Here is a 24,185-nt window from a genome sequence, read left to right on the forward strand (position 1 = left end):
TTTCAGCACACACAGATATGAGCCATCACGGAGAAAGCACACCAAAAAATGTGTATGGTTGTTTTTGGCTTAAATACTTCTTTATTTAACCAAAACTGACAGCCCGGCAAAAAAGAGAAAAAAGCCGTAAATTGGCCAAAATTTCAGCACGCACTGATATGAGCTGGCATGGAGATACCACACCAAAAAAATGTGTGGCCTGTATGTTGTTTTTTTGGCCTATGGCCTAAATACTACTTTACTTAATCAAAACTGACAGCCAGGCCAAAAAGAGAAAAAAGACGTAAAATGGCCAAAATTTCAGCACACACAGATATGAGCTGGCACAGAGATACCGTACCAAAAAATGTGTGGCCTGTATGTTTTTTTTGGGCCTAAATACTGCTTTATTTAACCAAAACTGACAGCTAGGCAAAAAAGAGAAAAAAGCCATGAACTGGCAAAAAAGAGAAAAAAAGCCGAAAATTGGCTAAAATTTCAGCACGCACAGATATGAGCTGGCATGGAGATACCGCACCAAAAAAATGTGTAGCCTGTATGTTGTTTTTTTGGCCTATGGCCTAAATACTGCTTTATTTAACCAAAACTGACAGCCAGGCAAAAAAGACAAAAAAGCCGTAAATTGGCCAAAATTTCAGCACGCACAGATATGAGCTGTCACGGAGAAAGCATACCAAAAAATGTGTGGCCTGCATGTTTTTTTTTGGCTGAAATACTTCTTTATTTAACCAAATCTGACAGCCAGGCAAAAAAGAGAAAAAAGCCGTAAACTGGCCAAAATTTCAGCACGCACAGATAGGAGCTGGCATGGAGAAACCACACCAAAAATGTGTGGCCTGCATATTTTTTTGGGCCTAAATACTGCTTTATTTTACCAAAACTGACAGCCAGGCCAAAAAGAGAAAAAACCCGTAAACTGGCCAAAATTTCAGCACACGTAGATATGAGCTGGCACAGAGATACCGTACCAAAAAATGTGTGGCCTGTATGGTTTTTCTTGGCCTAAATACTGCTTTATTTAACCAAAACTGACAGCTAGGCAAAAAAGAGAAAAAAGCCATAAACTGTCCAAAATTTCAGCATGCACAGATATGGTATATGCAATGCTCAATATACACACATACAATTCCTGCAGGCCTTGCACTGATGTGTATACAGCGACGTACACTCCCCTGCCTGCCTAACACTGTAACCTATATACTTCGGAATTAGTCCTTAGAAGGACTGTTGGTTTAGCTGGATGTCAGTATTTACGATGGTAGACCCCACACTAACTAAGAAATGCCCAATTCTGACCATATCAAGGCAGCCACTCTCCCTACACTCTCTCAATCTGGAGCTGAATGCGCCGAGCAGGGCGGCGTCCGGTCCCTTATACCCCTGATGATGCTGTGCGGCCAGCCAATCACTGCACGACCACAACAAAGATGGCTGCGGCTTTTCATAGCCTGGCAGACAATCCCTGCACCATGATTGGGTCTCTAAAGTCCACAAAAAATGCTGGTTGGAGACACGAGTTCCCGCCGAATAATCCCGGAAATACTCGGTGCTCTCTGAGTACACCGAGCACAGTGATACTCGGGTGAGTACCAAGTAGTGGCGAGCACGTTCGCTCATCACTGGTAGCATCTTTCCAGACCACAGCATGTCTATTTATTTTGCAGAGACATGAGCCTCAGCAAGATAAATATCACCCGTACAATGCATTGGATGAGAGGGTGATTCCGCACGGTTCAGTGAACACATGCAGAATCACCTGCGTTCAAAAGCCGGCAATGCTTTGGAAGCAGCGGACATGTGCTGCATCCAAATTATTGCCAATCACTGATCGTGTGCATGTAAGGGGGATGACCACACCCCGGGTACCTGCTTGCCGAGGCCATAACTAACGAAGCCGCATGCCCTGTTGCCTTGGGGAAGCATTAGTGAGCCGGACCTTCCTCTTGACCAAGGGAGACGGGGGATAAAAGAGAAAAGCGCACTAAGTAAAGCAGATTGGAGCGAACAGAGAGCAGTGCGCAGTCATTTGAGCGGCGCGCTCCGCTTCCCCTCCTCACACAGAGCACCGGTGCCATGGCAGGCCACACTTGGTACGGCTCGGCGAGGCAAGCCTCCTGGAGTAGACCCTCTGGATCATGGTACAGAGAGGCCCCCGGGTGAGCGAACCAGGTGGTGCCGACCTCTATACAGGGATCATTAGGAGCAGGCCCAGGGGTTCAAGTACCATGACAGCCGGTAACAAGAGGGGCGGCTCTTAGGGAAGCAGGAAGCCCCTCCATGGGACAGAGAGAGCACAGGATACCAGGATGGAGAAAGACACAGAAGACAGGACTGGTGTAGGACTGCAGGACCAGGAGTGGACCACGGGACAGCAGGATGGAGCGGGACACAGGAGACAGGGCTGGAATAGGACTGTAGGACCAGGAGAGGACCACAGGACAGCAAGACAGAGCAGGACACTGGAGACAGGACTGGAGTAGGAGTGCAGAACCAGGAGAGGACCATGGGACAGCAGGACAGAGCAGGAAGCAGGAGACAGGACTGGAGTAGGACTGCAGGACCAGGAGAGGACCACGGGATAGCAGGACAAAGCGGGATGCAGGAGACAGGACTGGAGCAGGACTGCAGGAGCAGGAAAGGTCCACAGGACAGCAGGACGAGCGGGATGCAGTAGACAGGACTGGAGGAACACAAACAGGGAGAGTAGGTAAACTAGGCAGAGAGGGAATACAAGCCTAATACATAGTGGAGAATTCAAAATTCACCGCACACTAATAGTGGAATATCTTTCAAAGAATGTCAAAACATTATTGTGCATATACAATATATAGTGCTCACAATACACTGGAAAAGTAAGGGGGAAGGGAACGATTGCAACACAACTTAACGTTTCGACCCCAACGGGGTCTTAATCATAAGTCGCTGTAAAACAAAAGAAGGACAAATAAGACATATAAAATAACAAAATTATATAGAAGAACATAATGGCATTAGAGAACAAAAAAATAGTCCCTAAAAGGAGTTCCGTATATACTCGAGTATAAGCCGACCCGAGTATAAGCCGCCCCCCACTTATTTTGCCACAAAAAACTGGGAAAACTTATTGACTCGAATATAATCCTAGGGTGGAAAATGCAGCAGCTACTGGTGAATTTAAAAAATAAAAATAGATACCAATAAAAGTAAAATTAATTGAGACATCAGTAGGTTAAATGTTTTTGAATATCCATATTGAATCAGGAGCCCCACATAATTCTCCATACAGTTCATGATGGCCCCATAAGATGCTCCATACAAAATACACCCCATATAGTGCTGCGCAAAGGTTAATAATGCCCCCATAAGATGCTCCATAGAATAATATGCCCCATATAGTGCTCCATAAAGGTTATGGCCCCATAAGATGTTCCATAGATTATCCCCTCATAAGATGCTCCATAGAATATGCCCCCATATGCTGCCCCCATAAGATACTCCATAGATTATGCCCCCATATGCTGCCCCCACAAGATGCTTCATAAATTATGCCCCTATATGCTGCTCCATAAGATGCTCCATAGATTATGGCCCCATGTGCTGCCCCCATAAGATGCTCCATAGATTATGGCCCCATATGCTGCCCCCATAAGATGCTCCATAGATTATGCCCCCATTGCTGCCCCCATAAGATGCTCCATAGATTATGGCCCCATGTGCTGCTGCATTTAAAAATAAAAAAATGACATACTCACCTCTCCGTCGCTGGGGGCCAGGTGCCGGTGTCACTGGTGGCACCTGAGATATTCACTTGTCCGGGGTCCATGACTGCTTGCTGCTGTCTGACACGTCATCTGTCAGTGATGTTCAGACTGCAGGGGGCACGGCTCGCACTAACCACGTCACCGCGCCCTCTGCTGTCTGAACGTCACTGACAGATGACGTGCCAGACAGCAGCAAGCAGCCATGGACGCAGGACAGGTGAGTATCGCTATACTTACCCGTCCTGGTGCTGTCTCTGCAGCCCTCAGCTTCTCCGCGATCTCCCTTCCTGCCTTCAGCAGTCACGTGGTACCACTCATTAAAACTCATGAATATGCGCATATTCATGAGTTTAATGAGCGGTACCATGTAACTGCTGAAGGAAGGAAGGGAGATCGCGGAGAAGCTGGGTGCTGCAGGGACAGCGCCAGGACTGGTAAGTATGACCTGACACCCCCTGGTGTATATGACTCAAATATAAGCCGAGAGAGGGACTTTCAGCCCAAAAAAATGGGCTGAAAATTTCAGCTTATATTCGAGTATATACGGTAGCTTAAAATATCAAACTATAAAGTGGTACAAGCGAAATATCAATAATAAAGAATTCCATCATTCACATATGGCTTCTAAAGAGTATCAAAATAGTCATATACAATCAGGATTTACCTTAATCCAGCTGTATATTAAAGATGTAAACGAGCAATAAAAGAGAGAAAAATCCCTGTAGGATCCAGGGTCTGCAAGAAATAGTGACAGTGCTAAAATATAATCTAGTACAGGCAACAACTAGGATGTGAGGAAATCAAGTACCTATTTTCCAAATGTTGTAGTAAATAAGCACAGCACAGAAGGTCAACCCAGTCGTCTTGATGGGTGTTGGAAAAATGGCGCAGGTAACCTGTCAAAGCCTGGTTATTTCGCCTGCCTGTTAGACTGCAGATGGTAAGTGGAGGAGAGATCTAGTGATATAGCCATGAGTTTGCAAAGTGCCCGCCAAAGCCGGGAGGTGAACTGAACTCCTCGGTCAGACACTATACGTCGAGGTAATCCATGGACCCTGAAGATCTGATGGATGAAGACTTTAGCTAATTCAGGAGCTGAGGGTAGTCCGGGCAGAGGGACAAAATGTGCCATTTTGGAGAAGCAGTCCACAACTACCAGGATGAGCGGGGCAGGTCGGTGATGAAATCCATGGCAATGTGTTTCCAGAGAACCGCGGGAACTGGCAAGTAGCAAGCCAAAGGGTGGCCATCGTGGTACTTTGTTTTTTACACAGGAAGGACAGGAGGCAACGAAGTCAACCATGTCTTTGAAAAGAGTAGGCCACCAGTAGTCGCGAGAAATGAGGGCGAACGTCTTCTTTATCCTGGCATGACCAGCAAGTTTAGAGTAATGACCCCAGAGTAAGACCCTTCTTCTAACATCCTCAGACAGGAGAGTCTTGCCTGGTGGCAGAGAGAGAAGATTCACAGGAGCCACAGTGATGATTTTAGCGGGTTCAATAATATGTGAAGGCTCCTCCACTGTCTCAGTTAGCTGAAAGACCCTGGATAACGCATCGGCTTTGGTGTTCTTGTTGCCGGGCAAAGTGGAGCTCGAAAGCAAAGTGGGCCAAAAACAAGGACCACCTGGCCTGTCGAGGATTGAGTCTCTGGGTGGACTGGAGATAGGCCAAGTTTTTGTGGTCGGAGAATATTACAAAGTGATGGACAGCCCCCTCCAGTAGATGACGCCACTCCTCCAGGGCCAATTTTATGGCTAATAGCTCCCGGTCTCCAGTCGAGTAATTACACTCTGATGGGGAAAATTCCTTGGAGAAGAACCCACAGGGGAGTAATCGACTAGTCTGAAAGGCCTACTCTGCCTCCGTAGTCCAGGAATTGGGGTTTGTCCCCTTATGGGTAAGAGCAGAAAAAGGCTTGATTACCAAGGAAAAATGAGGGATAAATTGCCTGTAGTAGTTGGCAAATCCAAGAAACCGTTGAATAGACCTTATTACAATGGGGCGAGGCCATTTGAGAATAGCGGACAGTTTCTCGGGATCCATCCTCAATCCAGGGTCAGAGATAACGTAGCCCAGAAATGGTGAAGAAGTCTGTTCAAAGAGACACTTCTCGATTTTGGCGTACAAGCAATTCTCCCAAAGATGCTGCAATACCAGGCGAACACACGAGGATGTCATCCAAGTACACTGCGACACAAGAATATAGGAGGTCCCGGAAAATCTCATTAACAAATTCTTGAAACACCGCAGGAACATTGCAGAGATCAAAGGGCATTATAAATATTTGTAATGTCCATCTCGAGTGTTAAAGGCGGTCTTCCACTCATCGCCAGCGCGAATATGGATCAGATTATAGGCTCCTCTAAGGTCTAATTTGGAGACAATCTGAGCCCCTCTGAGGTGGTCAAATAGCTCCGTAATGAGTGGAAGAAGGTACGTATTCTTGATCGTGATATCGTTCAGGCCTCTGTAATCAATGCACGGCCGCAGGGATCCATCCTTTATCTTGACTAAGAAAAAACGGCTCTTGCAGGAGAGGAGGACTTCCATATAAATCCCTTGGCAAGATTCTCCCGGACGTACTCGGACATGGCTAAGGTCTCTGCAGGGGACAGTGGGTAAATCCTACCCCTAGGAGGAGTGGTCCCGGGGATTAGTTCGATCAGGCAGTCAAAAGGCCAATGCAGGGGAAGACTCTCCGCCTCCTTTTTATCAAAGATGTTAGCATAGGACCAGTAGGCGGAAGGAATCCCCGAGAGATCGGGAGATGGTCGTAAAGTGGCAGAAGGACGAATAAGATTTAGGCACAGTGCATGACACAAGTGCCCCCAACGGAGAAATTCGCCCGAAGACGAGTCAAGGACCGGCTGATGTGGCCTTAGCCAAGGAGCAGTACATGGGATAATTTAGGCAATACATAAAAGGCCATCTTTTCACAATGTAAGGCCCTGACTGGCAACTCCACCTCCTCAGTGACCATAGTGACGGTCTCCTGTAAGGGTTTTCCAACCACTGAAGCAATTAGCCGAGGGTTACCACAGGAATCTGGTACTTGTCTACCTCTTCACGCTGAATAAAATTACCTGCCGACCCTGAATCCACGTAGACCACCTCGGATCCATGTCTCTGTCCTGAAACCAGAAGAACAGAAATAGTGAGGGGTTGAGATGAATTACTAGCACCTGGGGAGGCCTCTCTTACCTGACCTAGGTGGATGAGTTTCCCGGTCTCTCTGGGCAGGAACGGAGAAAGTGCGAAGTCCCTCCGCAATAGAAACATAGGTCCTGAGCCTGTCTCTCCTTCCGACATAGCTCGGCCAACTTGAGTTAATCTACCTGCATGGGTTCAGTCTAATGGACCTACTCTCTCTAGCCGACTTCCGGGAGCGCTCCTGGAACTGTAGATCTATGAGGGTGGCCAAGGAGATAAGATCTTCCAGAGTGGTCGGGGTATCCCGGTCCGCAAGCTCATCCTTAATCCTGCCTGACAGACCTCTCCAGAAAGCCCCTACCAGTGCTGCGTTATTCCAGCCCAACTCGGAGGAAAGAGTTCAAAAGTGAATGGCGTATTGTCTGACCGTGAGAGTACCCTGATGAAGATTAAAGAGGGACTCGGTAAGGGAGGCTAAACGGCCTGGTTCATCAAAGACCCTATGAAAAGTATCTGGAAAGACCGGTAGGTTAGAAACTATGGGATCATCCCGTTCCCCGAGATGGTTCAGCCAGTACAGAGCCTCCCGCTCCAGATGGGACATAATGAAGGCCACTTTGGCCCGGTCAGAGGGGTATTGTTGAGGTAATAATTCAAAGTGGTGGCTAGACTGATTTAAGAACCCTTGGCAGAGTTTGGGGTCGCCACTATACCGAGGTGGCTTACTGAGGCCAGGAGAAGGATGAGGAGAAGAAGCATGAGAGGAGTTCTGTGCCACGGCAGCAGACTGTAGAGCAAGCAAACAGAAGCCATATATGTTAAAATATGGGCCTGAGTATCATGCTGCTGACCGAGCTCTTGTTGAAGACTGGCTAGCTGGGTAGCATTTCCTGGGTTGGCGGCCTGTAGGGCCAACAAGCGAGAATCCATTGACTTCATAAAGGACATTATACGTCCCTGGTTCTCCCTCAAAAAGAACAACTCTTTCTGGGTGGTAGCAGAGGCACAGGTGCGATCCATGGCCTGATCTTACTGTTATGGCTCGGTGAGGCAAGCCTCCTGGATCGTGGTACCGAGAGGCCCCTGGGTGAGCAAACCAGGTGATGCCGACCCCTGTACAGGGTTCGTTAGGAGCAGGCCCAGGGGTTCAATTACCACGACAGCCAATACCAAGAGGGGAGGCTCTTAGGGAAGCAGGAAGCCCCTTCACAGGACAGAGAGGGCACAGGATACCAGGACGGAGCATGACACAGAAGACAGGACTGGAGTAGGACTGCAGGACCAGGAGAAGACCACAGGACAGCAGGATGGAGCGGGACGCAGGAGGCAGGATTGGAGCAGGACTGCAGGAGCAGTAGAGGACCATATGACAGCAGGACGAGCGGGACGCAGGAGACAGGACTGGAGAAACAAAACGGTGAGAGTAGGTTAACTAGGCAGAGAGGGAATACAGGCCTAATACACAGTGGAAACACAAAGATCAGGTGCCTCCACTAAAGGAGGGTGGCCTGATATACCCGGCTACAGCCTCTCATTGGTCCGGCGGTGCTTCCGGGTCAGGGCACCGCCAGAGCTCAAGGAGGAGGGAGGACGCACGACTGTGACCTACGGCGCTTGCGCAAAGATTGTAGTGACACCATCGGCCACGGACTTGTCAGCGGACTTGTCGTGCCTCCTTACCTGAACCCTGGTTTGTCTGCCAGATGCCCAGAACCTGCTGATCGCTGCCAGAGATTCTAAGCCTGACGACTGCGGCCTGATGTCCGGAGCTGATGTCCGCAGTCTGATGCCCTGATCCTGTCAATCGTTGCCAGCTGTTCGGAGTCCGATGCCATCGAGCCTTGCCTGTACCTAGGTGTGCCATTTAGCATGTACCATGCCATGGACCTTGGCGTGCCACGCACGCACCTTGCTATGTTTTCCTATTATCACGTTTTGCACCTGATGTTACCCTGAGTTCGCCTTAATGAAGATACCTTGAATCCACGCTGTTGTGAACTCATTTTAGGGTTTACCTCTGGCTTCTGGTGAGGGGGATGGAGCTGGCTGTGCTGACAGAGGAGTCGTGAGTTCTCTATCTGGACTCCCTATGTTGGTGACAAGAGGTAATGAAGCTGATCTAAATGGCAGAAACCTGCCACCTGAGGAGAAGGACTGCGATTGGACATCAGGAGTCTCTGATTGGATTTAAGGCAGCCGACTCCCTATTTTCTTGCTGGTGATTTCTCCTGTCTGGGGCTTCTGGTTTCCAGTTTCGTTCCTGCCTTCTCAAGCTAAGTTTTGCTCTGCTGTTGTTCATTTGAGTTTCTGTGTGGTTTACCTAGTTTTTTTGTGTTCAGACAGCCCCGGCTGGGGCTGTGCTGAAATTCCCATTTTTGTCTCTGATTATTTCAGCTTGTTTTGTCCCTGATCAGTTGATCTATTTTGCTCTGTCTTCAGAATATACCTGAGTGCTGATATAGGGATTTGAAGTCTATCGACTTCAGGGCTTTTTTCTATCAGACGTGTTGGACATCTTTTTGGCAGGGTTTTTGCATGATTGCAGACAGCAGCTTTCCTTTCCTGTCCTTTCTAGTTAGTGTGGGCCCCACCATTTGCTCAGCCTATCTTTCTATCTGTGTTTGTGCTTTCATCTTGTTTCACCAACAATATATGTTGGGGGCTGTCTATTGCTTTGGGGTCTGCTCTGGGGCAGTTTAGATTTTCCCTTTTCTTTCTTTAGGCTTATTTAGTTCTCCAGCCGTGACGAGGCGTCTGCAATCCGCTAGTTACCAACCTCTCCGGTTTTCTGGGCTTAGCTTGCTTTTTGTTTTTCCTCCTCGGTGACTCATTCATAACACCACGCTTTGCCTTGTCTTGTTTCCTGCATGTCCCTTGTCATCAGACACTTACACATTGTGTCTCCTTGAGCCGGCCGTCTGGTTCCAGCAGTCATGGTGGCTCACCCCCTTGGTCTTGCCCCTGACACTCCCTGTATAGAGGGTGGTTCCTCACAAGGTCAGCTTGCCCTCGGTGGGTGGGTGCCACGACCCAGAAGGTCCACTCTGGAAAACGACTCAGCGAAAGCTGACTCTGTCACAGTGTGTCAAATAAGAGGGACCACATACGGGACAGATACTTGCTCCCTGACTTTGCCAGGGTTTATTTGTCGAGCCACGTTGGGCTCGCACAGTACTGTGGCCTGCACCCTTGTTAGCCACTTCAACATATGGACTACGCTCAGCGGAAGGTACCGGAGACCGACCGCTGCCGCCAGAAGATGGGACATTGATGCCCACAGGACCTTCCAGGAAAAGACACCGCCCCAGCCATTGCTGGCGCTATTGAGTTCCCAGCAGGAGTTACAGCTTGAGGAACTCCTGACACAAGTGCTTCACAGGAACTGTGGTTACCTGACCCTTTATTCTTTACCTCAGACTATCCTTTGCTAATTGTACTGTTTATTCCCCTGTTTAACCCATTGCCTCACTGCATGGAGTATTCCCCTGTTATTAAACTTGTTAACCATTGCTCTGCTTCCTGTCCGTCACTGCATCTGGCAACCTGCTCACATGCAGCCGTCCTTAGGCAACAGCATTGGGGAGGTGTCCCATGGCAAATAGGCTGGGATTGCAGGTAGCAATTCTTGTGGCGGACTGCCAGCTCAATCCAAAATCATCCTACCAGCTTTTCTTTGGCGGCTGCTGTAATGTAGCCTACTGGAGCTGAAATTTTGGATCTGTGGGGGAATTGTGAAAGCCTGCTCTGTGGGTGACATTCTTGATAAGCTTCAGTTGTGGTACTGTTCCCCATGGTTGGTGGATGACATATTAAATCAGCTTTTGCGGGAGTACTGTGGCCCACGATCTGTGGGTAAAATTTTTAATAGCGTTCTATGGGGCTAATGTGAGCCATGCTCTGTGGGTGAAATTTTTAAGTAGCAAGCTTCAGTCTCTGTGGGGGCATGGTTAAAATGTTTATATTTTACATTTACTTAATATTGTACCATGGTTGCTATCGTGACAGAAACCATTTAAGTAATTTCTATACTCCATATTTGTTTGCAGGGCAATTATCCTGCTGTTACCCGCATTTTGCTTCATTTTGCAGCCCCCAGCCCTTACTCTGACCATTTTACAGGACTGAAGTTCGAGTCCCCATTGACGAATATGGGGTTCGGAGTCCGGGGTCAAGTTCAGCTCAAGTTCTGGTCCCAAACCAGACTTCTAAAAAAAAATTCGGGCTAAACTCACAGAACACTGATACCTACGGGTCCACTCATTCCTATGCATAATATAAAGAACAAAAAATTTGCAAGTTAACAGGAGGTACTGATTTCTTCTCCCCAATCTGTCACTTTAACTTTAGTTACGTAGTTTTATTCATATAGTATATAATTCAGAAATGTGGGATACTTGGTCCATGGAACAGTATAATATCCAAATTGTGTTGACCTGTTTTGCTTGTCTCTTCCACTAGCTGAGTGAAAAGTATGGACCAATATACACTCTCCACATGGGAATGGATCCCATTGTAATACTGTGCAGTCCTGATGCAGTGAAGGAGGCTCTCATTGACAATGCAGAGGATTTTGGCGCTAGGGGACACACGCCACTGATAGAGAGGATAACTTCTGGAGGCCAAGGTAAGGAGCAACAATAGATTTTGTTTCTAAAATCATTGTATGATTAAAACGACAATGATTTACTACTTTATAATACAGGAACATGAGGCTAAATTGCACCTTATCCAGGATGGCACGTCTATGTCAAGAAGGGTAGTTGTATTTATCAGCACAGTATCAGTAACCTGGAGCAGATACTGTACCAGGATACAGGCCAGTGCACTAGGATATGTGCCAAAGCCCTGCAAAATGACCACCAGCAGGCCACTAACATTCATGTGTCTGCTCAAACTGTCAGAAACAGACACCATGAGTGTGGTAAGTGGGCCCGATGTCCACACATTTCCGGGCAATTGGCATTTTCCAGAGAACATCAAGATTGGCAGATTCAACATTGGCGCCCTGTGCTCTTCATGGATGAGAACAGGTTCACACTGAGCACATGTGACAAACATGACAGAGTCTGGAGATGCCATGGAGGGCATTCTGCTGCCTCCATTAACCACCATCATGACCAGCAGTGAGTCAGTAATGGTTTGAGTAATGGTGTGGGTAGGTGCAGCCCTTCATGCGCTAGCCTGAGGTACCCTGACTGCCTTTAGGTACCAGGATGTGATCCTCAGACCCACTGTGAGATCATATGCAGTTTCAGTGGGCCCTGGGTTCCTTCTGATGCATGACAATGCTGGGCCTCCTGTGGCTGAAGTGTCAGCAGTTCCCGCATGATGAATGCTTTGATGGTTTGGACTGGCCTGCCCAAACCCCAGACCTGAATCCAACCGAGCACATCAGGGACATCATGTTTTGTTCCATCCACCAACACCATTTTGCACCATATGTGTGAAAGCACAACCAACATTCAAAAGTGACCAAAACTTCAGCCAGAAAGCATTGGTACTGAGATGTGGTCTGTGGTCCCACCTGCAGAACTACTCCCTTATTGAGTGTGTCTTGATAATTGCCAGTAATTTCCATCTGTTGTCTATTCCATTTGCACAACAGCATGTGAAATTGATTGTCAATCAGTGTTGCTTCCTAAGTGGACAGTTTGATTTCATAGAAATTTGATTTACTTGGAGTTGTATTCTGTTGCAGCGGATCAGGAACAACAGTCACTGGTATCTGGGTTTTAGCAAGGAGCTGTTCAGCTGACTTGAATAGCTCAGGAGGTAGAGCTGCTGGGTCGTGGACAGGAGGTGCTGGTTTCGATTCCTGACAGTGTGTGTGGTGTGATGCTTAGCTGGTTATATTATATATTACCCATAAATAAATATTATTGTGAAAAAAAAAAATAAATGTACACATATTTGGTATCGCCGCCTCAAGGACAACTGGATCTTAAACTTTCCCACTAGTTAACCATTTTAGTGAACATCATAGAAAATAAAATTATAAAAAATATGATGCAAAAAACAATGCTTTATCATCATACCGTTGAACAAAAAGTGGAATAAAACACAATCAAACAGAGGAATGTAAATAAAATGGTTAAGAAAGACAAACTGAGGTCACTACAAATATGTATAGATATCAATACGGGATCACTTGCCACACACTTAAAAAGGCATAAGTCAAGAAGAGAAGCAAAAAGTGTGTAAATTACGGCAAGGATCACCTTAATAAGTAAAAATAAATTAGATTTTTTTTGAAAATCAAAAATAAAAGACAACCAAAAAACACATTTTTAAAAACAATTAAAAAACCAAATGGCTTAACATAAATATCCACCGGAGGACCATGTAAGGTCAAATCCAGATTCCTTCACTGTGTGCACTGAGATGTGCTAAAGATATTGCAGTCTCAAAAGAAGTGTCCTAAAAAAATAACTACTCTAAAACAAAAGGCAATCAATAATGTACAATTCTGTACAATTCATGGGTAATGAACATGAACAGTTAAAGTTGGAAAAATGCTACATTTTTTAGTGCTATAAAGCCCCCATATCCGTGATAACGCCTAATGATTGATAAATAGAACAGAAGCAATTTTCTGTAGTATCCGAAAAGCAAAGGATACAACAAAACACAATAAAAAGAAACTGAGATCCAGATGGGTAAAAACTGCGTAGGACAGACTGATAGAAAGAGATAGAGATATCAACCAGTCACATCATGATGTGTGGAGAGAAAGGGTCCCCTTAGCATTTTACCACAAGCAGAACAGCTTTAAAAAAAAACCCCTAAAACAATTTTTGCATTGTTGGTTTATTCTGCCTCCCAAAAATCAGAAAAGGAAGCGATCAAAAAATGTCATGAACCTGAAAATGGTATCAATAAAAACATCAACTTGTTCCGCAAAACTCAAACCCTCACATGACTTTGTCAGCAGAAATATGGAAAACTTATAGCTGTCTTAATATGATGATGGAAAAAAATAGTTTTTGAAAACCAAAAAAACATCTTTTAGTGTGTGACTGTAAGGGGAAGGAACAAGTTAGGCATATCTCCTCTGTGATAGGTCTGGAACTGTCGGGGCTGTCACCTAAGTCACTGGGGGAAAAGCTTAAAGCGTGAGACTGCTCCCTGTACTCGAGCGAAAGGGGCATGGCTAAGCTGTGAAAGAAGGTTTGCGTGCGAGGATTCAAACAGTTTGGCTGGGAACGTCGAGCGTTGAAGAGACCTGTGAGGTAAAATAAGCTGAGAGGCGACTAGTCAGAGTAGAGCAGAACCTGGGATAGCAGAGCGCTTTGACAGGAGACCACCGACTGAGTACCGCTCAGACACTGCTGTCCTCGCTGGCATCTCTGCACTCGCTGAGACCGCTGACACAGCTGACAACTCTGCCACAGCCGCCCCCACCGACAGCACTGACCGTGAGACAAAGTCTGTGACCTGATCTTAGGCGTGTATCGAGTCGACACAGCGAACCAGGCTGCCCATTGTAAACTGTGCTTGGGCAGTGCTGCAAGCCTCCGTAGTATTGGCACACTTACCGCTGAGGGAAAAAGAAGTTTCCCTCTTCTTCGCTTCATCTTATGGACCCAAGACCTGCATCAGGATCCCGAGAAGTCGCCGCCATCGTCAAGACCACAAGAGAACACACCATCATCAGGATACATTGTACCAGCTTCCTCAGGACTGTGTCAGACCTCCACTGCGAAGCATACTAAGTGGTTCCAGTCACAGTCAGAAGTTTAACCGTGACTGAAACATGAGGGATAAGTAGTATTTAATTGTACTGTCTGCCTTACTTATTCTTGTGACTTAAGTTATCCCCAATAGCCATCCGCTGTATTAGAAAATAATATCCCTCCGTTTTCTCCCTGCATGGAGTTTTCTGTTGTAAAATAAACCTCTATCATCCTTGGTCTGTGTATGGTCCGTTACTGCATCCTACGTGCCTGCAGTCTCCTCACATGAAAACAGCCAAGCATAAAATTCTGATATGGTATCTGGTATCATTGTTATCGCACCAACCCAAAGAATAAAGTTGTCTAGTCACTTGCAGGATGAATGGTGTAAAAAATAAATAAAACCAATTCTTCACTTGCTGATGATTTTTTCATTCTGCCTCACAAAGATCGCAGTTATACTTGTCTCACATTTATCATGTGCTCTGCGCTGAGTGCTGACACTGGGGTTTCCATTAAAATCTCTGAAATACGTGACTCAAACAGAAGGTTCCCTATAACGAAGCAGATGGAGGCACTGCTTTAGACGCCATAGGATCCAATGGTGTCCGTTTATTAGGAGTGCATAAAAAAAGCCATCGGCCACAGTTTTCTGCACCGCTGGAAAAAAGGACAATGCTGAACAGATGCCATAAGGAGTCTGGAGTAACTTTGCTGCCTCATTATAGTGAGTGCCTCCCTCAGGAGTTTCATCTGAATAGTGTCACTTGAAGATTTAAAGCAAAACCTCGATGTAAGTACTTAGCGTAGAGCATAGGATAAATGTGATCCCAATGTTACCAATAAAAGCTTCAACTTAATCCACAAAAAAAGAAAGTTCCCACTCAGGTCCGTCATCTGTTAACAGAAATATAGGATGCTTCTACATTTCTGGTAGCACAAAGGCTTAGGAAAAGTGAAATGGTCATCGCCCTCCAAAAGAAATTCAGCAAATTCTGTGCTCCCAATTCCAAATGCCCCCTCCCTTCTAAGCCCCAGTGTCTCTAATCCACATTTAGCATACACATGTTTTGCATTTCAGTAGTGATCAGAGCCCGCCTAATTTACAGGTGCATGAGCTGAGCACAACGTTCTGGTCACTACAACGACACTTTTTTAATTTTCACTTAGCAGCATCCACTGGTGCTTGTTTCTGGAAAACTCCCATGGAGTGAAAATCGTCACAATGCCTGTAAATAAATTCCCAATGGGGTATAATTTCCAAAATGGAGTAACTTGAGGGAGGGCTCTGTAAATGGATTCCAAAAACTATTCTAGAAAATTCTGCTTAGCCATATGGCAAGACTCTGGAGGGATGGAGCCCTATTTGCCTCCAGAGTTTCGCTATATGGCTAAGCAGTACTGTGCAGCAACATTTGGGTATTTCTACATTGAGCAGAAATTGTGGGACAAATTTTAGTAAAATGAGGTCACTTATGGGAAGTTTATGCTGTTCTGGCACCTCAAGGGTTCTGCCAATGTGACATGGCACCATCAAATCTGTGCAGCAAAATGCGAACTCCAATATGTTGCTTCTTCCCTTCTGAGCTTTGCACTGTGCCTCAAAAGTAGTTTTTGACCACATATCGAGTATTAGTGAGCTCAGGAGAAATTGCACAACAAAAGTTGGGATCCATGTTCTCTTGCTATCCTTATGAAAATAAAAAAATGTGGATAAAATAACATTTTTTGTGAGAAAAATGTGAATTTTTTTATTTTCATTGCTCTACGTTATAAACTTCTGTAAATCAGCTGGGGGTTCAAGGTGCTAACCACACATCTAGGTAAATTCCTTTAAGGGTTTTGCTTCCAAAATGGTTTCATTTGTGGGGGTTTTCCACTGTTTAGGCACATCAGGGCTGTTGAAACGAGACATGACACCAGCAGACCATTCCATCAAAGTCTGCATTCTAAAGCGTCATTCCTTCTATTCTGAGCCTTGCCGTTAGCCTAAACAGTATTTTACCCCCACATATGGGGGAAATGCATACTCAGGAGAAATTGCACAACAAATTATATGATACAATTTTCCTGTTACCCTTGTGAAGATGCAAAATTTTGGGGTTAAATACATTTTTGTGGGGAAAATGCAAATCTTTTATTTTTACATCTCAACGCAAGAAAATGCTTTGAAGCACCTGTTGTTTCTTTGTGCTCACCACACATCTAGATAAGTTCACTAAGTGGTCTAGTTTCCAAAATGGTGTCATATGTGAGCAGTTTCCACTGTTTAGGCACATCAGGAGCTCTCCAAGCGCAACATGGGGTCTGCTATTTAATCCAGCAAATTTTACATTAAAAATGTCAAATGGTGCACCTTCTCTTCTGAGCCCTGCTGTGCGGCCAAACAGTGATTTTTTTTTTCCCCCACATATGGGGTATCAGCATGCTCATGAGAAATTGCACAACAAATTTTGTGGTCTATTTCCTCTGATTACCCTTGCAAAAGTAAAAAATGTTGGGTCTAAAGTAAAATTTTTGTGACAAAAAGTTATATGTTCATTTTTGCCTACCACATTCCAGAAATTCCTTTTGAAGCACTTGAAGGGTTACTATACTTCTTTAATGTGGTTTTGAGCACCTTTAGGGTACTGTTTTCTGAATTGTGTCATTTTTGGGTATTTTCTGTTATATTGATCTCTCAAAGTCACTTCAAATGTGATGTGTCCTGAAAAAAATGGATTGCAAATCTTGCTAAAAAAATGAGAAATCACTTGTCAACTTTTAACCCTTATAGCTTCCTAAAATAATTGTGTCAAAAATTGTGCTGATGTAAAGTTGACTTGTGGAAAATGTTGTTTCTTAACTATTTTGTGTGATATAACTCTGATTTAAGGGCATAAATACTAAAAGTTTGAAAATTGCAACATTTACAAATATTTGACCAAATTTGCATTTTTTCACAAATAAACGCAAGTTATATAGAAGAAATTTTACCACTATCGTGAAGTACAATACGTCATTAGAAAACAGTCTCAGTATCAGTGGGATCTGTTGAAGCATTCCAGAGTTATTACCACATAAAATGACACTGGTCAGAAAATTTGAAATGTGGCACGGTCATGAATGTGAAAACATGCTCAGAGGTGAAGGGGTTAAAGTAGCATGTCATACTCTGGCCCATGGGTCAAATGTGGCTGGCCCTTAGGGTGATTATATTTGGCCAGTGATGCCATAGATTATGTTGGGTCATTATGCCAACCTCCGCTGGTGGGGTAGGTATGATCAGCCTTAGTGTCAGAACAGGGTTCATCTAGTTCCCTTTGGCTATCTATAGTCTCTATGAGACTATTTTTTATGCATTTTTTTTTGCATTGAATTATTCACACACAGGGTTTTTTTGTGTTGGTGTATTTTACTATTATCATAAATACATTTTAGGGTTTGCCACACCTCAGGGAATTTTTGTTCGGCTGCCATTCATTGAAAAATGCTGGTATGAGGATACGTGTCTCACTAGCTTCCATCCATTTCCTTGTCAACAGGATGTCGTCAAGGCCTCTCTCTTCAGGCCACGCATAACAGAGCTAGCTGTCGCTAAGTGCTGTCTTGGCCTTGCTGAACCCCACATCACCACTCACGTTTGTGATTTTTATTTACATTATCCTAAAAGTCATGTTTCATAATGCCCTTGGATTGAATCATCAAAGTATTACATTTTCCGATACTTGTGGGTGTCAAAAATTTGTTATACTCATGTGTAATCAATCGCCAATAAGAAAATGATTAATACAAACGTGATCTTTGCATTTTCTGTAAAAATAAGAGATTTCTAAACACTGGGGTAAAGGAAACCCCATATCACCAGTTGTGTGACAAAAACCCCACCTCACCAGTTGAGGGTTAACAGTATATTTGTGCACTACTTTTGGATACCCTTTTCCTTCATTGATTACGCTGACTTATCCAAGTTTTTAATTTTGTCTCTCTATGTATTTGAATTTGACATCCATGCGTTAAAGGGAATCTGTCACTACATTTGACCTATTTAACCTAATAATATGGGCATACAGGTTATAACCTGCTGAAAACGTCATTCCTGTGTGTCTCATATCAGATGCCTTGTTGTAGATAAATCATCTTTTATCACTTTATGTAATTGATCTTTCCAGGCCATGGGGAGCACGTTGTCTGATAGGTAACTCCACCTCCAGAGATTATTTTATTTGAAGGGGAGCTACTAGTGTGAGACAAGTAACTAACACACAGCAGAAGAAATTAATCTTGTCGTCTTGCAAGCACACATTTTTGCTTCTCTTTGAGCTTTTCATATTGCAGCACTATTACAGCCCTGTCTGCCTGGAGCTGGAAGCTGAACCTGCAGATGTGTCAGGTATAATCTAACAGAGCTTTGCAGTGGGATCAGGAGAGCAGAGAACGGCCATCACACATCACATTGGTAACTCCCCATTCATGTAAAATAAGCTCTGGAGGCAGAGGTATCTTTGAGGCAGCATTCTCCCCAGAGCCTGGAAGCGGTGATTTACATAAAGTGATATAAGATGATTTATCAGCCACAAGGCTTCTGATATGAGATCCACAGGTAAGACTTTATTCAGCAGTCTACAACCTGCAGACCCATTTTAATAGTTTAGATTGGTCAAATGTGTTGATGATAGATTCCCTTAAAGTACAAACCCCTTAACCCTTGGGCCATTTTTCATTTTTGCGTTTTCGTTTTTTGCTCCCCTTCTTCCCAGAGCCATAACTTTTTAATTTTTCTGTCAATCTGGCCATGAGATGGCTTGGTTATTGCGGGACAAGTTGTAATTTTGAATAACATCATTGGTTTTAAAATATCTTGTACTACAAAACAGGAAAAAAAATTCAACTGCGGTGAAATTTAAAAAAAAAAATGCATTTCCATTGTTTTGTTTTTTTTACCATGTTCACTTAATGCTAAATCTGACCTGCCATTATGATTCTCCAGGTCATTACGAGTTCACAGACACCAAACATGTATAGGTTATTCTTTTATTTAAGTGTTGAAAGAAATCCAACATTTGTTAAAAAATTGGCGCCATTTTTCGAGACCTGTAGAGTCTCCATTTTTCATGATCTGAGACAAGGTGAGGGCTTAGTATTTGTGCACTGAGCTGACATTTTTATTTATACCATTTTGGTGTAGATACAATGTTTTGATCGCCCGTTATTGCATTTTATTGCAATATAGTGGCGACAAAAAAAGTAGTTCTGGCGTTATGAATATTTTTTCTCATTACGCCGTTCTATTTTTACATCGATACCAAATATGTGTATAATTGATTTTTCTTTTTTAATTGTTTTATTTTTAATGAATCGAAGGAGGGGTGGTTTGAACTTTTATATTTTTTAAAACATTTTTTTTTCACTTTTTGCATGCTCAATAGTCTCCATGGCATACTAGAAGCTGCAGTACTTTGATCGTTTCTGCTGCACACAGGCGATAATCAGATCGCCTGTGTGTAGCAGAAATGCTCACTTGCAATGAGTGCCGACCACTCATAGCAAGTGGGTGTGTGTCAGCTACCACCCTGTGTGCACGTGTGCTGCTAATAGCACTGCGAGTGTGTTAATAGGCAGGCAGTGTAGGGTGGGAACTCCCGCTTGAACTTAACGGCAGCACCTGCCATCCTCAGGCGCAGGCTCAAAAGCCACTGTGTGTCAGTGCAGGTTCAATCACCAGCATAGTGGGGGGTGAGTTATAGGGGTCCCACTAACGTCAATCCCTCAATGCTCCTGTGACATTTAACAAGGCATAGCTTAGAGTGCTCTCAATTTACGCACTGCTCTGTGGAGTAACAGAGTCAGGCGCTTTGCACTCTGTTCACACTGAGTGACGTTTAACTCAGTGTGTTAATATTGCTTACTCGCGGCTACACTCCACCATTGTCCTCTAGATGCGGTTTCTTCATCACCGCACAGTGGACCCCGGGTTGTGAACGCACCTTATTATAATTTACATTTGGTGCATTCCATGAATCCTAAAAGTATACTAGCACCAGGATCTGGCCAGCAATGGCAATCAACGTCTTCAGCGGTATGTCCAGCAGCTTGAGAGCAGGAGACCACTCTCGACTTCAGCGGTAGATCTTGCCACTTTGGTAGCAAAAGCAGCCACCAAAATAGCTTCTAAGGTTACTGCTGCAGCCACTGTTTCCTCTGTGTTACATTTACGTTTTTCGCTGTCTGAAAAATTTTCCATGGACAGCAAGGCTTGTAGAGGGTTTGTGAAACAGTGCTCAATCCACCTGGAGTTACTGGGTTCACGATTCCCAACAGAGAGTACCAAGGTAGGATTTATAATTTCCCTTTTGTCAGGTAGGGCGTTGGAATGGGCTACGCCATTATGGGAATGAGATAATCATCAGACCCTTAGCACCACTCATTTTTTGGGGGCCCTGAAAGAGGTTTTTTGGGGCCACAAGCAGCCCATGATACTGCACTGCAGCTCCTGGTTCTTACTCAGGGTTCGTTCATAGCCAGTTTGCCATCAGATTTCGTACTTTGACTACCGAGTTGGAGTGGCCGGATAAAGTCTTGATACCTACAGTTAAGGCCAAAAGTATTGACACCCCTGCAATTCTGTCAGATAATACTCAGTTTCTTCCTGAAAATGATTGCAAACACAAATTCTTTGGTATTATTATCTTCATTTAATTTGTCTTAAATGAAAAAACACAAAAGAGAATGAATCAAAAAGCAAAACATTGATCATTTCACACAAAACTCCAAAAATGGGCCAGACAAAAGTATTGGCACCCTCAGCCTAATACTTGGTTGCACAACCTTTAGCCAAAATAACTGCGACCAACCGCTTCCGGTAACCATCAATGAGTTTCTTACAATGCTCTGCTGGAATTTTAGACCATTCTTCTTTGGCAAACTGCTCCAGGTCCCTGATATGTGAAGGGTGCCTTCTCCAAACTGCCATTTTTAGATCTCTCCACAGGTGTTCTATGGGATTCAGGTCTGGACTCATTGCTGACCACCTTAGAAGTTTCCAGTGCTTTCTCTCAAACCATTTTCTAGTGCTTTTTGAAGTGTGTTTTGGGTCATTATCCTGCTGGAAGACCCATGACCTCTGAGGGAGACCCAGCTTTCTCACACTGGGCCCTACATTATGCTGCAAAATTTGCTGGTAGTCTTCAGACTTCATAATGCCATGCACATGGTCAAGCAATCCAGTGCCAGAGGCAGCAAAGCAGCCCCAAAACAAGAGGGAACCTCCACCATGTTTGACTGTAGGGACCGTGTTTTTTTCTTTGAATGCCTCTTTTTTTCTCCTGTAAACTCTATGTTGATGCCTTTGCCCAAAAAGCTTTACTTTTGTCCCATCTGACCAAAGAACATTCTTCCAAAACGTTTTAGGCTTTTTCAGGTAAGATTTGGCAAACTCAAGCCTGGCTTTTTTATGTCTCGGGGTAAGAAGTGGGTCTTCCTGGGTCTCCTACCATACAGTCCCTTTTCATTCAGACGCCGACGGATAGTACGGGTTGACACTGTTGTACCCTCGGACTGCAGGGCAGCTTGAACTTGTTTGGATGTTAGTCGAGGTTCTTTATCCAACATCCACACAATCTTGCGTTGAAATCTCTTGTCAATTTTTCTTTTCCGTCCACATCTAGGGAGGTTAGCCACAGTGCCATGGGCTTTAAACTTCTTGATGACACTACGCACGGTAGACACAGGAACATTCTGGTCTTTGGAGATGGACTTGTAGCCTTGAGATTGCTCATGCTTCCTCACAATTTGGTTTCTCAAGTCCTCAGACAGTTCTTTGGTCTTCTTTCTTTTCTCCATGCTCAATGTGGTACACACAAGGACACAGGACAGAGGTTGAGTCAACTTTAATCCATGTTAACTGGCTGCAAGTGTGATTTAGTTATTGCCAACACCTGTTAGGTGCCACAGGTAAGTTACAGGTGCTGTTAATTACACAAATTAGAGAAGCATCACATGATTTTTCAAACAGTGCTAATACTTTTGTCCACCCTCTTTTTATGTTTGGTGTGGAATTATATCCAATTTGGCTTTAGGACAATTCTTTTTGTGTTTTTTAATTTAAGACAAATTAAATGAAGATAATAATAACAAAGAATTTGTGTTTGCAATCATTTTCAGGAAGAAACTGAGTATTATCTGACAGAATTGCAGGGGTGTCAATACTTTTGGCCACAACTGTATTTTTGGAGGGGCTTAGCAGATCATGTCAGGGATGCTTTGGCCACTAGGGAGATACCAACTTCCCTGGAAGAGTTAATATCAGTGGACACTCGCATAGATCTGCGGCATGCTGAGCATGATTTGGAGCAAGCTCATACTAAATCTAGGGTTCTGTTCTCTCCGAACTTTGCCAACCCCATGTGTCCCCCAACTCAGGTTGATGACCCTGTAGAGCCCATGGACGTCTCTCGAGCAGAGCCAATCTCCCACTCTGTATGTTCGCAGCCGACATGTTTTGCCTGTGGGCAAGTCAGTCACTTTGCCAATAAATGTCCCAAACATCAGAAAGAGTCACAGCTTCAAGTGACTTTGGGGAAAGGTTCACTAGTTCCTGTTGAGGTGTCACCCAAGTTGGCTTTGGGGGTTTCTCTGACGTTTGGGTTGGCTACTCTCAAGGCACAGGCTTGCGTTGACTCCAGGGCTGAGGGCAATTTCATGTCCGCTACCTTCGCCCAATGACACGCTATCCCATTGGTAATGCTACCTAAGCCCATGTCTTTTCGGGTAGCTAATGGGTCCGTTTTGCCAACCCCAATTTCCCATCGGAGAGTACCCCTTTCCCTCACTGTGTCTCCAAACCATTAGGAGATAATCTCTTTTCTGGTTATTCCAGAGGGTATGGATGAGTTAGTTTTGGAAATACCATGGCTGCGCCTCAATTCCCCCCCAGAATGCTACCTAAGCCAATGTCTTTTAGGGTAGCTAATGGGTCCGTTTTGCCAACCCCAAATTCCCATCGGAGAGTACCCCTTTCCCTAACTGTGTCTCCAAACCATCAGGAGATAATTTCTTTTCTGGTTATTCTGGAGGGTATGGATGAGGTACTTTTGGGAATGTCGTGGCTGCGCCTCCATTCCCCCCAGATTGATTGGGTAATGGGGAGCATATTGAAATGGGGCAGCTTTTGTGAGATTTTGTGTCAGAATTTGCCCAGTGGTACCTGGGCCTTCAATGTACCATCTAGAGCTAGAGTCGATTAGCAAAAACAGATCCATGCCTCAAAGCATATGGCAGCTTCTAAGAATGGCAAATGCTGCCAGGGAGGGGAGGTTAGAGGGGGAGTAATGATAGATTCTCCCACTGCATGGGATAGATCCCAAGCCTTGTCTGGTGCATCAGTCTCCTATTCAGGTTCGGCCGCTGGGATGACTGATAAGCACAGACTCTAGACTCGGTGCCTTGCCTAAGCTCATGCTGCATGTGTAGTTGCTGCTGGCTCTCCAGTTAAGCAGTTAAACCTATGGTGACTACTGGTATACACGTGCAGTGTTGTGCTCTGGAGACTAAGTTCGGATTTCATCCTACTGAGCTTGTCTATGATGTGGCACCTTCTCATTGGTGCTCGGACGTCTGCTGCTCTGGTGAGGTGGCAGCTT

General features: G+C 44.7%; 1 protein-coding gene across 1 annotated transcript in view; it reads left to right on the top strand.

The window, feature by feature from the left end:
• LOC141052045 (cytochrome P450 2A3-like) overlaps positions 1-24,185 on the top strand; it is a 109,757-nt gene that overhangs the window by 33,955 nt on the left and 51,617 nt on the right. The window contains exon 2 of the mRNA XM_073549224.1: positions 11,351-11,516. Coding sequence (XP_073405325.1) covers positions 11,351-11,516 — 166 coding nt within the window. The remainder of the gene's footprint in view (positions 1-11,350; positions 11,517-24,185) is intronic.

This window comes from Dendrobates tinctorius, unplaced genomic scaffold, assembly GCF_039654945.1.
Source record: "Dendrobates tinctorius isolate UK_male_01 unplaced genomic scaffold, ASM3965494v1 ptg000158l, whole genome shotgun sequence".
Lineage (NCBI taxonomy): Eukaryota > Metazoa > Chordata > Amphibia > Anura > Dendrobatidae > Dendrobates > Dendrobates tinctorius.